The following is a 15,063-nucleotide window of genomic DNA, read 5'->3' as shown; positions in this document are numbered from 1 at the left end:
TGAGGCTGCAATGAGCTACAATGGCACCACTGCACTCTACCCAAGGCGATAGAGTGAGACTCTGTCTCAAAAAAAAAAATGGGTCATAGACCTGTATGTAAAACCTAAAACTACAAAGCTTCTGGAAGAAACATATGAGACTATCTTCACAATTTGGGGGTAAGTATCTAAAGATTTTTTAGACAGGACACTAAAATAAAAAATACAAAAATTAATACACTGAACTTCATCAAATTTATAAACTACTCCTCATGAAAAGACAAAGTTAAGAAAATGAAAATGTTAGCCAAAGCCTGGGAAGAAATATTCATAATAAATATCTGTAACAAAGGACTTGTATCCAGAACATACAATGAACGCCTACAAATTAGTAATTAAAAGACAATATAATTTCTTAATTATATTGCGGCCTGCTGCAGCCAGGCACAGCTGGGTTGATGGGGCCAAGGGCTGGGTCCCAAGTAAGATGAGGACTGAAAAACAAAAGACTTGAACAGACACTTCACAAAAGAAGGTTTATAAATGGCCAGTACCACATAAAAAGGTGCTCGACATCATTAGTTATCAGGGAAGTGCAAATTTAAGCCACAGTAAAATACAACATACTATACTAACTAGAATTGCTAAAATTAAAACAGCACCAAAGGCTGCTGAAGCTCGTGGAGCAACTAGAACTCTCATACATTGCTGGCAAGAGTGTACAATAGCATCATTACTTTGGAAAACTGACCAGGAATTCTATTGCTAGGCAGTGGTGTACCAAGGTAGGGGAGAGAGTCATGTGAGTGGTCTGCTCAGATCAGACAATAAGGGGACACCTGTCAGACTTTCTTCTCCACCTGTCCTCAAGGCTTCTAGGTTCATATAAGATCTGAGCCAAGATGCACGGGTCTGGGACATGACACCAAGGGCCCAAGGCAGCCGCACAAGACCTGGCAGGTAAGAGAAGTCGGTGGAGGACCATGGACTGTCCTCAACAAGTTAGCCGACTCTCTGCACTCCACTGTCATCCCAGCAGCAGAATCAAAGCTGGGCGTTCAGCACAATGTTGTGTGTGGTTTGCTGGGCACTGTCCCCAGCAAACCTGGACCAGGGACAGTGAGGAAAGATCCAGGGACTTAGTGCCAAGAGACGCCCCAGCAACAGAAGTCCCAGCTGCTCCCCAATACCAGTAACGCTTTGTAGAGGCAGAGTCTTTACTGGAACCCAAGCCTCTGACACCCGCCCTGGGAATCTTCCCACCTGGCCCGAGGCGGCTCAGGCTCTGAGGCGGCTCTGCTCTGTGCCCCGCTGGCCCCCTGCCCAGCTCGCGCGCTTGGCCCCGGCGGGCCGACCCTGACCCCTCGCCTGCTGGACCGGGCCAGTCACTCAGTAATTGAGGCCGCAGCCAACACAAAGGAGTCAAAGAGCAAGGGCTGCCGTCGTTAGTCCTAGCAGCTGCGGCGTGCACGCAGGGCCCCCAGGACGGGTTTACAGGGATGCAGGAAGGAAGAAGCGTGGATGGATTCAGAATGCAGGACCGGGACGGAGGCAAGGAGTTAGGCGCCAAGCCCTGACGCCGCCTGCCCCGCCAAGGACAGGTCCGCGGAGGGGCCGTGGGAGCAGGGACGGTGGAGGCGTCTCCAAGGTCGAGGGTGTGAAGTGGCGCCGGGGGAGATGGGGAATTCGTCCAGCAGCGCGTTCGCCCGGCAAACGCCGCGTTAACAAAGACTTGTGTGCGGGGATGCTGGTCGGGGAGCGGGAAGGGGGAAGGCGACGAGAGCCGAGTCCACGCGTGACGACTGAATGAATGAGCGAGCGAGCGACCGAGTGAGCGCGAGCAGCCGAGGAGCCCCGACCGTCCCCCGAGCCGGAGCTGCGCGCCCGGCAGGGGTCAGTGCGGCCGCGGGCGGGAAGGGGGCGCAGGCGCGGCGGGCGCCGAGGCCTCCCGCGGGGGACGGGGGCGGGGGCGGGGAGGGCCGGGGGTGGGGTTAGAGAGAGGGACGCCAGCAGGGTCCAAACTTCCGGTGCCTGCAGCGCTCGGAGCGGCGGTTGCACGGAGAGAGGCTGCACCGGAGGAGGCTGCACCGGCAGAGGCTGCGGGGCTGACGCGCAGGCAGGCGCAGCCATGGTGAAGATCAGTTTCCAGCCCGCCGTGGCCGGCATCAAGGGCGACAAGGCCGACAAGGCTTCGGCGTCGGCCGCGGCCCCGGCGCCTGCCCCGGCCGCCGAGATCCTGCTGACGCCGGCTAGGGTGAGAGGGGCGGGGGGCGAGGCACCGAGGCGCATCGGGACCCTCCCGGAGCCTGGAGCGGAGACGGGGTGGGAAGCCTCGAATGGGCCGTCCACTCCAAAGTGGGAAGGGTGCTTGGGTCCTGTCCTAAAGGGGCGGCCGAAAACACAAGTCCGAAGAGTGGAAAGGGGTCCGTCGCTGGTTCTCAGGTGGGGAAGTGCACAAGGTCTCTTCCAAAAGTGGAGGGGACCCTAGGCGCCTGGCCCCAAAATGGGGATCGCAGGCTGGTCCGAAGAAGTTCGGGGAATGTTGGTGGGGGGTATGAGGCTGGTTCCAATCCAGGGGGAAAAGCCGCGAGTCGAGTCCCCAGGTGGGGGATGGGAGCAGGGTTAGACGTAGTTTCCCCAAAATAGGGCGGTGGGACCTGATTGGCAGGGGAATTGGTTGGGGGGGGTCTGGTACCAACGGAGGAGGGGGCATTGATTTCGTCCCAAAGGGGGGACTGCGGAGGTGGTGGGGGGGAGGGGCGGAGGATGTGCTACTGGCCAGCGCTGGAATTGGCGGACCGGAAAGTGATGAAATGGAAATCATCCTGAACCTGCCCGGTGCCTCTGGGGGTTGGGGGTCCAAGCCCGGGCCCCCTCGTCCCATCCCACGCCCTGCCGTCTGGACCTCCCTGCTCCCTGCCCTCCCTCCACTCCCAGCCCTCCTGCTGGGCTGTCCCCAGCTCCCCACACCGCGGAGAGAGAGGGCTCCCCGCTGCCCCGGTGCCCTCCGCATCCCGGGTCTCTCGGGGCTCTGCGCGCCCCGCCCCCTCCGGCGACCTCCTCCTCTGGCCGGGGGAGAGGAGGCATTTCCGCCGTGGAAAACCGTCTGAGCTGCGTGGAGTGTGCTGGAGAAGGGCCGGCAGGGGGCAGGACGCGTGGCGGGCAGGGAGGGGAGGGAGGGCTGGTCCAGGCACGCTTTATTGTGTCCTGGCAAAGGTGTCTACGCAGTCCCTGGCGGTCTTGGGGCGCACCAACCCCCGCCCCCCTCCGTCGAGGCCGGACTAAGAAAGTCTTCTTCCACTCGCCTGCCTCCTCCCGCTGCAAGCTTCTGAAGAGTCTTCCTTTTCGCCTAGCGCCCTCCCCAAGTCTTGCCCGGGGTATTAAGGGACCTGCAGACGACCTGGGCCCTAGAAGAGGGGGCGCTGGAGAGGGGCCTCAGAGATGAGTGTCAGCTGGGCAGAGACCCTGAGTGAGGAATGCCAGGGCCTGGGCGAGCTCCCCTGCCCTTGTGCAGTGGTCAGGCCGGGTTGGGGGGTTGCTGTGCACCCCACCAGAGCAGCTCTACCTTCACCTGAAGCACAGATGGTTGACATTTGAAGACGGTGGTCTAGTTTGCAAACGACTCTTCAAGCCTCCTTTACCAAAGGGAAGCTGCCTCCACTGGGCCTGGGGAGGAGGTGGCAGCGTTCTTGGCCGTTTCTTCTAGCTGCTTCTCCCCAGAGAGATTTGGGGAGGAGCAGGGGCCAGGCCAGACAGTGGGAGGATGTCATTCCAACTTCATCAGAAGGTCCACCAAATTCTGCAGGAGCGGCACATTCTCCGGCCGCAACCTGCTGATGGCACTGGGCAGGACAGGGGCACCCGGCATAGCCCCGTCAGTTAGTGACGTCCAGCTTCTGGCTTTTAATGGGGCTCAAATCCAGCCTCCTCTGTCCCCCCTCACCCAGCATGAAATGGAAATATCAACATCTTCCTGTGCTGTTTGTAATGGCCTTGAGCCTGCTGAGTGCCTCCTCCCCCAAGTCTTGTTAGTTGGGCAAGGTCACCCCCCCACTCAATTGGCAAGGGGGACACAAGCAGGGGCAGAAATTAAAATCTCGGCACCTTAACAATGGAGTGGCATGTTGGTAAACTCAGAGCTTCCTGCGGCCCTGAGCTGGTGCGAAGATGGTGCGTGTTGGCTCTGCCTCTCACCTGCTAGATTTGGAGCCCTGGAAGATAGTTCACTTCTGCCAGCCTCCTGTTGCCCCACCTGGCCAACGCACACATCTCCCCCTCCCCCAGTGCCTGGCATGGAGCCAGCCTTCCTCTCCTACCTAAGGGGGAGGGGTAGGGATGGGGGGAGCGGCTGCTGCTCTGAGGCCAGGCAGACAGGGAGGCCCTGCGAGCTGCTTTCCCCAGGAAAGCTTGTTAGGTCTCTTCTGTCTGGGCGTAACCCTACAAGCCTCCTTGGTGTCTGAACTGGACACGGTTTCAAAACAAGATTGAAACCGTGATCCCTGGAAGGAGCAGTTGATGCACGGAGGGGTGTGTGAGTGCTCTGGGCAGTTGACCTGCGACGTGCGTTCAGGCCCAAGGCAGGGGCAGGCTACAGCAGCACCCTCCAAGCAGCCAGGACTGCCCCTGCTTCTGAGCAGAAACTGAAACACAAGGAGGATTTTGTCCCCAGACCTGAGGCTGGAAGGAAGTGGCTCAGTGGGCTGGGGGAGGGGTGGGGGCAGGGGCCCAGCTGGGCCTGCAGCTGCCCAGCCTCGGCCTCCGGTGGTGCTTTGACTCTGAGGCAATGAGACTGAGACCATGGGGGCTGGTGCTTGGCCGGCTTGGGAAGTGGGCTGGGCATGAAACACCCCAGCAGCACCAGCTGGACCCCCTTCCCCTCTGGAGGCCCACCGTGGGCCCTGCCCCTCTTAGCCCTCCCTGCCTCCCCACGCCCCGCTGTGCCCGCGTTTGTATACACACACACATACACACTCACGCACGCACGCAGGTGTAGGCATGTACAGACTCACGGGCTGGGGGCTGCAAGGGGCGAGAAACATGTTAAATACAGTCATTTTCTTACCTCTGTAATTTTCTCCTTGACATTTGCCTTTGATTAATGACTGTGTCCCCCCTCCCCCAGCCCGCATACCTGGGGATCAGATTTCACTTTCTGCTTGTGTCCTGGGCTGAAGGCCCTTGGCAGGAGGAGCTGGGTCTCCTGGAGCGTTGGGCGTTGGAGGAGGGTCTCCAGCCAGGAGGGCAGGTCTGGCCGGCCTGGGGTCCTCCTGCCCCAGTGCCCTATGTCCATTGGCCGGGAGTGCCAGGCCTCAAGGACCTCGAGAAGTGGTGGCCCTGCTCTGTGGACAGTGGGGACTTTCAGGGCTGCCATGCACTCCTGGTCTGCCCAGAGGACTTCCGTGTCTGGGCAGGCACCACAGTGGCTTTTCTGCTTTCCCTGCCTGCTTCCCTCTCACTCCCTCTTTTCTATTCTCTTCCCTCCACTGTCCTTGCACGTTTCAGGGCTGTCATGTCAGCAGACTGCCAGGAGGATGAGTTTCTTAGTGAGAAAAAAATGTTTACGGTAAAACCACAGAAGCACAGCCCTGCTACCCCCTTATCCCCACCCCCAACCTCTCCAAGTTCCCTCTCTCCGCGAGAGTGTGAGAGCTCTTCCAGCAGCACGACCTTCTGAGCCTTTGTTCCCTGGAGACGCCTTGACTGTTAGGACAAGAGAGAAGAGAATTCCCCGGGCCCAGCCAGGCCATGAGCGCTCTGCACAAATGCTGCCCGGCCACAGTCTGGAGAGGAGGGGAGGGCAATGTTGTCCCCTGACCCTGTTGGCTTGTGCCCAGGTGATATCTATGCTCCTGGGCCACTGGGCTCTGTGTGCTCAAGTGGACAGTGGCATTTGCCCACTCCTCTCACCCGCTAGCTCGGCCTCTGTGTGTGTCTGTCCTGCACACACCTACGGGGCTGGTGCCTCTACAGTCTGGGGCCTGGGAAAGAGCTGCTGAGAAGCATGAGTGGTGTGGGGGAGGTGAGAGGTGACCCCCATCCCCCCAGCCCTCCGCCTGGGCCTTCGGGGAGTGCAGTTCTGGCTGCTGGCCTCCTCCAAGCAGCCTGCAATCTGCAATCCTAGTTAATCCGCTCACAGTCCATTTGGATGTCGTTACTGAGGGACCGGAGCTGGGGAGCTTTCCCCTCAAGCCATGAGGGTCTGCAAGCTAATGCTGCAGTTGGCTGGGTTCCCCCTGTTTTGGCCCTGGCCTTGCTAAATCGCTTAATGAGCACCACTGCGGGCCTCAGTGCAGCCGGCAGGCGGAGGCCCGGGCCCCTCTCTGTCCCTGGATGTCTGGCTCACATGTCCCACACCAGTGCACAAGGAGGCACTTTGCTCAGAGGGCCCTGTTGCCTTGGAAACATGCAATATTATTCTGCTTTCTAAATGGGAGCCCCCCCAGTGCCTGGCTGTCAGTAACTGCTCTGTGCAGGGAGCAGCATTTTTCTGGGTCTCCAGCATGACAGCTGAAGCAGCTGGGGGGCTGTCTCAGGAAGGCGGCCACTTGGCCAGGGATCCCAAAGGGCAAGGGCCTGGCCTGGGCTGCCTGATGCCCCACCATCCCCCACAGATGTGATAACCCTGAGGTCACAGGCTGCTTCGAGGGCCAAGGAAGACAGCAAGGGTTCCAGGGCTCTGGAACTTGAGCCTTGGTTTGATTGTGTGGTGTTGGGCCCAGTGGGCAAAGGCAGCCCCTTCCCTTCCTCCCTCCCTGTCCTCTCCGACCTCCTCTCCCACCCTCCCTCCGTGGGGCCTCTGCCCGGGCCGACCCCCAGCACCGGGAGACACCCGACCCAGCCAGAGCTCCGCACCCCTCGGCAAGGCGGCTGTGAGCTAGTGCGCCTCACCTCGTCAGTGAATTCGATTTGTGGGGCAGGCCCTTGGGCTCTTCCATGTGGTACATTGACTTTTTTCTTTTCTGTCTTTCTGTTTTTTAGCAGTTCTCACAAACTAGTTTCTCTGGTTTTCCAGAATGCAGGAGCAAAAGCATGGCCTCAGTGCAGCCTCAACAGCTGGCCACGGTGGCAGCTCTAAAAGGAAAAGCTCGGCTGATAAAGATCTGCTATTTTTATCTAGCACTTTATCCTTTACAAAGGGCTTTCAGCCTCTCTGTCTCTTTTAATCCCAGCAAAACCCCTGTCCGGGATCGAATGTTCACATTTTTCCGGGAGACCTGAGGAGGACGGTTGCGGTGCCCCTGCAGGGGCCAGTGGGCAGCCCCTCTGGGCCCTAAACAGTCTGGGCCCTGGTGTGCTTTGTGTCCCGAGGGCAGGATTCCAGGCTGGTGTGGGCAGCCTGGCCTGTCTCGGGGTCAGCCACCATTCCTTACGACCCACCATGACTGCTGGGGGGGCAGAGAGGCGCCACTTTCCCTGGCTGCCTCATTGGCCGGAGCCCTGGGGTGGGTCGTTCCTGTGAGTTGCTGGCAGAACTTGGCTGTGGTGTCACCACATCTCATGCTGCCCCTGGGAGCCCATTGGAATGTCAAAGCTGTTTCTGAGGGCCCTGTGGCCCCAGCCATGTGTGCCACTCGCTGATGACCTTGGTTAATGTCCCCAGGGTGCTGAGGTGGTGCCAGTCAGGTGGGTGGTCCCCATGAGCACGGGACCCCAGCAGCAGGGCCAAGGTGGAGAGAGGCCCCAGGACTATGGATGGACCAGGCAGTAGGAGGCAGTGGTGTGACCTCCCACACCTGCCATGTGGGCCTCCTGGGGGGTAGACTGGGGTTTGGGGGTACAGGAGGGGCCGGAGCTCCATCCTGCGGTGCAGATGCTGGGGCCAGCTGGTCTGCTCGTGCATGTGCCCAGTGAGGGGGAGGGCACATTCTGTTATGTCCTTTCCCCGGGGCTGGGGGCTGGGGAGAGTGCCAAGCAGGGAGGGATCAGACCCTGTGATGGGGCTCACCTCCCCTGCCCAGGGCCCACCCCTGCCCTGGTGCTCCCAGGCAGGAAGGAGGGGAGAAGGGACCTGCGGGGCACAGCAGGCCCCACCCCACCAAGGCAGGCCCTGAGCTGTGACCAACTATGTCCCCATCCTCCCACCACCCCCTGCAGGGTGAAGGGAGAAAGGAAACATGGCACAACCCCAGAATGACTAGAGTGCACCTGAGTCTGACCTGCTCATTTTGAAGATAGGGAAACTGAGGCTCAGAGAGTCCTAAGCAGGGAGAACCAGAAGGGGCTCTTGTGCTGAGCCCCCACTGCCCCCACACTGGCTCAGCTTCTTGAGATCAGGGGGTGGTCCATGGGGACTGACCTCGAACCTCACCCTCAGCCGTATCTGGACACTGTGGAGGGGACTGAACAGTGGACACTGGAGGCAGGTGCAGACCCCGGGCTTTTGCAGCATCTCCAAGGTGAAGGAGGGCCTGGGGGAGACAGGGAGGACAGACAGAAAGATGACCACGGCCCCTCCCCCCCCCGTCTGGCTCTCAGTCCAGGGTTCCAGGTAAAGCCATTGTATTGAGTTTTATACCCACACAACTTCATCTGCTGGGATGGCCGGGACCTGTGTCGGGGTGGCTTGGCAGCCCTGCAGCTAAGATCCTGAGCCCCGGTCCGGCTCCCAGAGCAGGCTTTTTCCAGAAGCCGCCTGGCCAGACCTCCCTGACAGCCACGTCTCCCTCCTGGCAGGAGCTCCCTGGCTTGTGGGAGCTCCCGTGCTTCGCCCCGGAGACTCCATTTCTGACAGCCGGCTTGCTGCTGCCCAGGGCCTGTGTGGGGCCAGTGTGGATTGCAGGCCCAGGGCTGCCTGGCCGGGGACAAGCACCTGTGCCCAGACCCTCTGGGCCTCCGAGAGTCTCTGTCCCAGAAGTCAGCGGCTGCTCCCTGCCACGGCCTCCTTGGTGCAGTCCCGCAGCCTCCACACGCCCCCCAGTCTGTCCCGTGCGCTCCAGCTTCCGAGGGGATCTTGTCCCTCCCCAGCTCAAAAGCCTTCCGTGGCTCTCCACTGCCCGGGGCAGTGGCCCCAGCCTGCCTGGTGCACCCCAGTTCCTGTAGATTCCTGGGTCCAATCACTAAGGCCACATCAGTGCAGCCGCCACCTCAGGTTTGAAAGAATATACAGTGGTCACAGCTGGTGTGATGAAAGAGAACGAGAGTGCAGATAATTCAGAATGTACTTGCTTAATCCCAGCGGGTCACTTTAGGTGCCTTTGAGGTGGGTCTTGGTTCCTCTCTAGATGGCAGGAGACCGAGGGACTCTGGTGAGGCCTCCTCCCCTTCCAGCTACGTCTCCTTCCCTCCTCGCCCTCTGGGGCCCCCAGCTGACCCCGCACTGTTGCCCACAGGAGGAGCAGCCCCCCTGCCACCGCTCCAAGAAGGGGAGCTCAGTGGGCGGCGTGTGCTACCTGTCGATGGGCATGGTCGTGCTGCTCATGGGCCTGGTGTTCGCCTCGGTCTACATCTACAGATACTTCTTCCTTGCTCAGGTGAGGGCCCGGTGGGGAGGCGAGGCCTCAGAGAAGGGTCCCCGGTGTTCTGCAGTGGGCGGGGCAGCAGAAGCCCTGGGCAAGCCTGGGGGACCAGCATCCTCCCTCCTGCCTGGGGCCTCCCTGGGCCCAGGCCTGCCCCACCCTCAGCCCCTTGTGCTGGGCAGCCCAGCATGGATCCAGGTGACAGCACTGGGGTCCCTCCCACAGTGTCACCCTGGGGAATTACACTAGAAACTCAGATCCAGCTGAAATTGGAACTCTGTGATCCCCTCAGACCTCAGACCCTGTGCCTGCAGGTCATGTTTTAAGGCCAACCTAATTCTAATTCCACCCACGCGTGGACATGTGGGTTACCAGACAAGAAGCAGGGAGGAAGGCGTGTACGGTCTCCACGGCGGGAGGGTGGACCTGAGAAAGGCTTGGCCTCTGGGCCCAGCCAGACCTGGCGGGGAGGGAGTGTCACCAAGTTCTTGGAACTGAAGGTGGGTAAATTAAAAGTACGTCAAAGAGATAAATGCAAGTGCAACTAACCAGGAATCTCAGGGTGACAAAAAGGCTGGGACTTTCGAGTCATTTATGACCCAAGTGACTTCCAACCCCTAAGCATTTAACTCTGTTGTCACCCAGTTTTTCCACGATGGAAATTACTGAAGAGTTTGTGTTCCTTGGGGCTTTGCCCTCAAGACCCCAGCTCCCTCACCTGCCAGCTTCCCTTTTCATTCAGCCCCCCTGCCCCCACCCTCTCCCAGGCCTTTCCGTCTGGCCCCGCCCTTGCACCTGCTCTGGCACCTCCTGGTCTCTGTTCCCAGCCCCCACTCCTGCCCTCCTGGGATTGCTCACCCCGCCCCAGTAGGCACCTCAGAGCAGCCTCTGCGTCTGCGCCCTGGGACAGTGTTTGGGGTGTCCCGCCACAGCAGGGCCCGGCCCTGGAGCCTGCCTCCCTTGGGCTGTCATCCCTGGGCAGCCCTCCGGAGCTCGCTCCCAGGACAGCGTGCGCTAAACAGAAGGAGGGTTCTGCTGATCACAGGCCGGCCGTCCCGTGCACGGATCCACAGCAGCCCCCGGGGACGTGAGAGTGGGCACACTGACCCTACTGATGGAATGACCAGGCTGGCCCGTCACATGGGGGCAGTGGACACAGTGTCTGTCAAGGTTCTCGGGCCAGGGGGCCGGGAAGAGTGATGGGACTTGTCTGGGGAGGCTGGATATGGAGTGGCCGTAGTGGTGGCACCAGAATCTCACGGTGCTGCCTCTACCTCCGCCCCTCCGTCTTCGTGCCCCTCCAGGTCTGCAGGCCCAGCTGCCCTTCCGTTGGTGCGGGTGGGAAGTGCCTTGTCCAAGGCTCAGCTCACCTCTCTCCTGGCAGGCCCAGGCTCTGACCTGACTCCCTGAATTTCTCAGTTTCTCCATCTGTGAAATGGGTCTCACAGTCCCCACCCTTCTCCTTCCTCAGGCCTCAGGGCATGACTTGGATGGGTAGGTGGCAGTGGCAGTGCCGAGTGTGCTGCGTGACCAGTCTGAGTGTGTCTCTCTCTCCTCTCTCTCCCTCCCGCCCTCCCTGCCTTGCTCAGCTGGCCCGAGACAACTTCTTCCGCTGCGGTGTGCTCTACGAGGACTCCCTGTCCTCCCAAGTCCGCACTCAGATGGAGCTGGAGGAGGACGTGAAGATCTACCTGGAAGAGAACTATGAGCGCATCAATGTCCCTGTGCCCCAGTTTGGCGGCGGCGACCCTGCAGACATCATCCACGACTTCCAGCGGGTGAGCCAGGGGCCCAGGGCAAGGGCATCCTCCAGGTACATGCTGCGTAACAAAATGTATAGCCGGTCTCGGAGTCAGGTTCACCAGGGTTTTATCCTACAGGTGACACAGTTCTCGTCGAGTGTGAACTGGCCGTGGCTGGTTTCCCCGTCGGCCGCTTGCCGGCTGCAGACTCTGGCCATCGTGGCAGGGCACATGTTCCTTGTTTCTGTTCACATTTTGTTGGGGTGTAGCACACCCACGGTCAAGAGCATCAAGTGTACCACTTAGCAGATTCTGCAGAGGTATCTCATCGTGTAACACCAGCCAGATCAAGATCTGGAACATTGCTAGCACTCTGGAAGGTTCCCTTGTGTCCTTCCCAGTCAGTAACCAACCCCAACCCAGAGGGAACCATCCCTCACACTCTGTCACCTGTGACAGAGGCTAGTGAGACGCAGGCTCCCAGACTTCTTTCCCCAGCACCTACTAAAGCTTCGTAGGGGTTTTTCAGTGTCAGTTCTCTCTGTGCCCTGGGTGTTCTCCCAGCAGAAGCATGCAGAGGGCCTGGATTGCAGCATCTCTTGCCGAGGTCCAGGCTGTCCCCAGGGATGGCTGGACCTCACAGGTTGGATAAAATGCACAATAGGTGCATTACTGTGGTCCCCAAACCTCAGCTCTGTAAACCCACGAGAAGAGGCTTTGTAACAACAGAGGCGTTGAACAGACAGTTGCCGCTTTCGTCTATTATGTGGCCCCTCCTACAAACACAGGATAGGAGAGGAGCAGGAAAGGGGGCGCCCACCTAGGTGTTCAGGAATCTGGGGTGCACACTCCTGGAGGCCCAGGGCCTGGGGAAGGCTGACATGGTCCCTTTGTCCTGCTCAGGGTCTGACCGCCTACCACGACATCTCCCTGGACAAGTGCTACGTCATTGAACTCAACACCACCATCGTGCTGCCCCCACGCAACTTCTGGGAGCTCCTCATGAATGTGAAGGTGCGTGGCGCTGGAGCTGGGGAGTCTCTGCGGTGTCTTGTCCCTCCCTGTGGCAGCTGGACCTGGGGTGCAGAGGTTCCTGGGCAGGGCTGAGGGAGCTGGGGATGCTGCTGGCAAATGGGCCCTGCAGCCAGATGGGTCTCGCCTCCGCTGTCCCCGGCTTCCATGTCCCCAAAGTCAGCTCCTGTCCCTTTCTTTTCTCCCGCTTGTGGAGAGCCCTGAGACCAGCTTCCTTAGCGATCAAAGCCGTGCCCTGGGTTGGTGAGGAGCGCTTCCCCTAGGGTGGGAGGCCAGACTTAGGCGCTCACTGTAGCTCCGGGCAGCATAGTCACAGGCATTGGGCACAAGCAGGAAGTGGCTGGGGACATCAGAAGGCCGGCCAAGGGGCCTCTGGATGAGGGAGGTGGGCGTGTGTGGGTGGGCATTTCAGGTGAGGGCTCGGAGCACAGCCCTGGGGGCTGACCCGGTGCCGCGGCTACTCCTTTGCAGAGAGGGACCTATCTCCCACAGACGTACATCATCCAGGAGGAGATGGTGGTCACGGAGCACATCAGTGACAAGGAGGCCCTGGGCTCCTTCATCTACCACCTGTGCAACGGGAAGGACACCTACCGGCTGCGGCGCCGGGCTACCCGGAGGCGTGAGTGGCCAGCTCCACCCACCTGTGGCCCCTGCCCTGGGCCCCAAGCCACAGCCATCCTTGAGCAGGGCCTGGCCCAGCTGTCGGAGAGCTCAGATAGCAGCAGCAGTAACAGCTAGTGTTGATCAAGCACTTACTATGTGCTGGGCACTGCTCTACACTCTAGGTCCTCCCAAAAGAGTGTAAGTTATCATTGTTAGTCATCATCATCTTTCTTGCTGCCCCTTTAAAGATGAGGAAACTGGGACCCAGAGAGGTTAACTAACACCCCTGAGGACACACAGCAGGGAGGTATCCTCTAAGCTCTCCCACTTCACCGAGCTGCTTTGGGTGAATCTGGGTGTCTCTTCCTGGGCCTCTTCCTCCCGCTCAGGCTCTGAGGCTGGTGGTCCTTGTGGCCCAGCCAGTCTGGGCCGGGACACAGGACTCACTGGGATGTTTCTGTTTCCTCCCAGGGATCAGCAAGCGTGAGGCCAAGCACTGCAACGCCATCCGCCACTTTGAGAACACCTTCGTGGTGGAGACGCTCATCTGCGGGGTGGTGTGAGGCCCTCCCCACCCCCTGCCCCTGCCCAGTTCCTTTCTCCTCCTTTCTGGCCTCTTCTGGCCCTCCTGCTTCCCCTCGCTTAGCTTGTACTTTGGTCGCCTTTCTGTAGATGTGACGTGTCTCACCTTTCCAGCCCTGCCCGCTTCCCTGTACCAGAGCTGTGACCTCTCGTGGCCCCCACCTCTGCTGACCTCCTGGTGGCGGGGAGGGAGGGGCCCCCCAAGAGGGTTTCTGTGCCCCACCACCTGGAAGTCGGGTCCTCGGGCCCAGGCCCACAGCTGTGCGGGCAGCCCAGGGGCAGGTCTGGATGGGCAGCCAGGCCTGGGCGAGGTGGGGGAGGGCTGGGAGGAGTGGCTTGGGCTTCAGAGACACCCGCACACTTGGGAAAGTCCCAAAAAGCTTGTCCTCAGATGGCACGCTTCCTCCGCTGTCCCTATTCCTAGGCGTGGGCTTGGCCTAAGGATGGGGGGTGTGCCAGGAATGGAATGGACCCACCAGAGCACAAGGGAAGGTGGCTGTCCTGGGGGCTCCCGGGACACCTGTCAGTGCCTTCAGCCCACCAGCAGGAGCCTGGGACGTGGGGGGTGGGGAAGAGTCTGTCAAGCACAATCGTTCTCCGAGTGGAACCAAAGAAGCAAGGAGCCGGGGCCCCCAGCCCTGGCCCCCCAGGAGCACAATCGGGGTCCCCACAGCTAGGCCAGAGCAGTGGGGTGCCGCGGAGGCGCAGCGGGTGGAGATGAGCTGTGGGCTCTGCTGAGTGGGTGGGGCTCGTCGCTGGCTCCCGGCGTGGAGCTGCGTGAAAGACGACATGGAAGGAGAGGGAAGAGCCACCTGGTACTTGCACACCCCGCCACCGCCTCTTCTGAAATTCCATCCCCCTCTGCTTGGGGGGAGTGCATCGTTTTTCCTTTTCCTTCTCACTTTTGCATGTTTTTACTGATTATTCAATATGCTAACTGTTCTCAGCCCTGAGCCTTGAAGAGAGGGGGGCTTCCAGCCTTCCTCCACTCAGACTTAGATGTTCTCTGGAGATGAAACTCTTAAACGCTTTGTATATTTTCTCAATTAGATCTCTTTTCAGAAGTGTCTGTAGAATAATAAAAATCTTTTACTTCTGACTTTGACTTGAGCATGGCGGGGTAGGGCAGGGGGAGGCGAGTGCAGGCTGGGGCACCGGCTGGGCTGGGCGTGCTCTGGGGCAAGGGGTGGTGGAGGTGAACCTCGGGGGCAGCGGGCGGGGAGAAGCCAGCTGACCTTGACATCTGGCCAGTATGGAGGTGAGATGACTCCTGGGTTTAGCCACTGAGCGTAGGATGTCTGCCTCATTCTCTCCTTCCGTCCTCACGACCATTCTGAGCTAGGTGAGGAGGGAGGAGAGGGTTGGGAGAGCTTACCAACTCCCCCAAGGTCGTGCTGCTTTTAAGTGCCTATAAACCACCCTGCTATGTTCTGCATGGCAGATGCATCATTATTGCATTCCCATAAGCACAAGGACGGTGTCGTATTCTCCACAATGTCTGGGCAGTTTGTATGCATTCTTAGTGGATCTGAACTGAGGTTTGGCATGGCAGTCACAGGGTCACATTCTCCAGAGAATTCTGGAAGTGGTGGGAAAGCTCGCCAGAGCCTTGCCTGAGTTGTCCCCAGAGGCAGGACCTGTACCTCGCCTTGGGGACCAAGATGGGT

The 15,063-nt window shown here is 59.7% G+C and overlaps 1 protein-coding gene across 1 annotated transcript; it reads left to right on the top strand.

The window, feature by feature from the left end:
* Positions 1 to 1,983: 1,983 nt before the first annotated feature.
* On the top strand, positions 1,984 to 14,495 carry ITM2C (integral membrane protein 2C). Its single transcript, XM_045559327.1, has 6 exons — positions 1,984 to 2,233; positions 9,309 to 9,449; positions 11,024 to 11,212; positions 12,080 to 12,190; positions 12,680 to 12,830; positions 13,286 to 14,495. The coding sequence occupies exons 1-6, from the start codon at positions 2,108 to 2,110 to the stop codon at positions 13,375 to 13,377; spliced, it is 810 nt and encodes a 269-aa protein (XP_045415283.1). The 5' UTR covers positions 1,984 to 2,107; the 3' UTR covers positions 13,378 to 14,495.
* The last annotated feature ends 568 nt before the right edge of the window (positions 14,496 to 15,063 follow it).

This window comes from Lemur catta, chromosome 8, assembly GCF_020740605.2.
Source record: "Lemur catta isolate mLemCat1 chromosome 8, mLemCat1.pri, whole genome shotgun sequence".
Lineage (NCBI taxonomy): Eukaryota > Metazoa > Chordata > Mammalia > Primates > Lemuridae > Lemur > Lemur catta.
This window is presented reverse-complemented; position numbering and strand designations above follow the sequence as displayed.

What these genes read in the sequence shown, in the direction of transcription:
- ITM2C (XM_045559327.1), top strand. Translation starts at nt 2,108, where the DNA reads ATGGTGAAGATCAGTTTCCAGCCCGCCGTGGCCGGCATCAAGGGCGAC. An exon ending in TCCTGCTGACGCCGGCTAGG is followed by an intron (nt 2,234 to 9,308) that starts GTGAGAGGGGCG and finishes TGTTGCCCACAG; the next exon opens with GAGGAGCAGCCCCCCTGCCA. An exon ending in GCGCCGGGCTACCCGGAGGC is followed by an intron (nt 12,831 to 13,285) that starts GTGAGTGGCCAG and finishes GTTTCCTCCCAG; the next exon opens with GGATCAGCAAGCGTGAGGCC.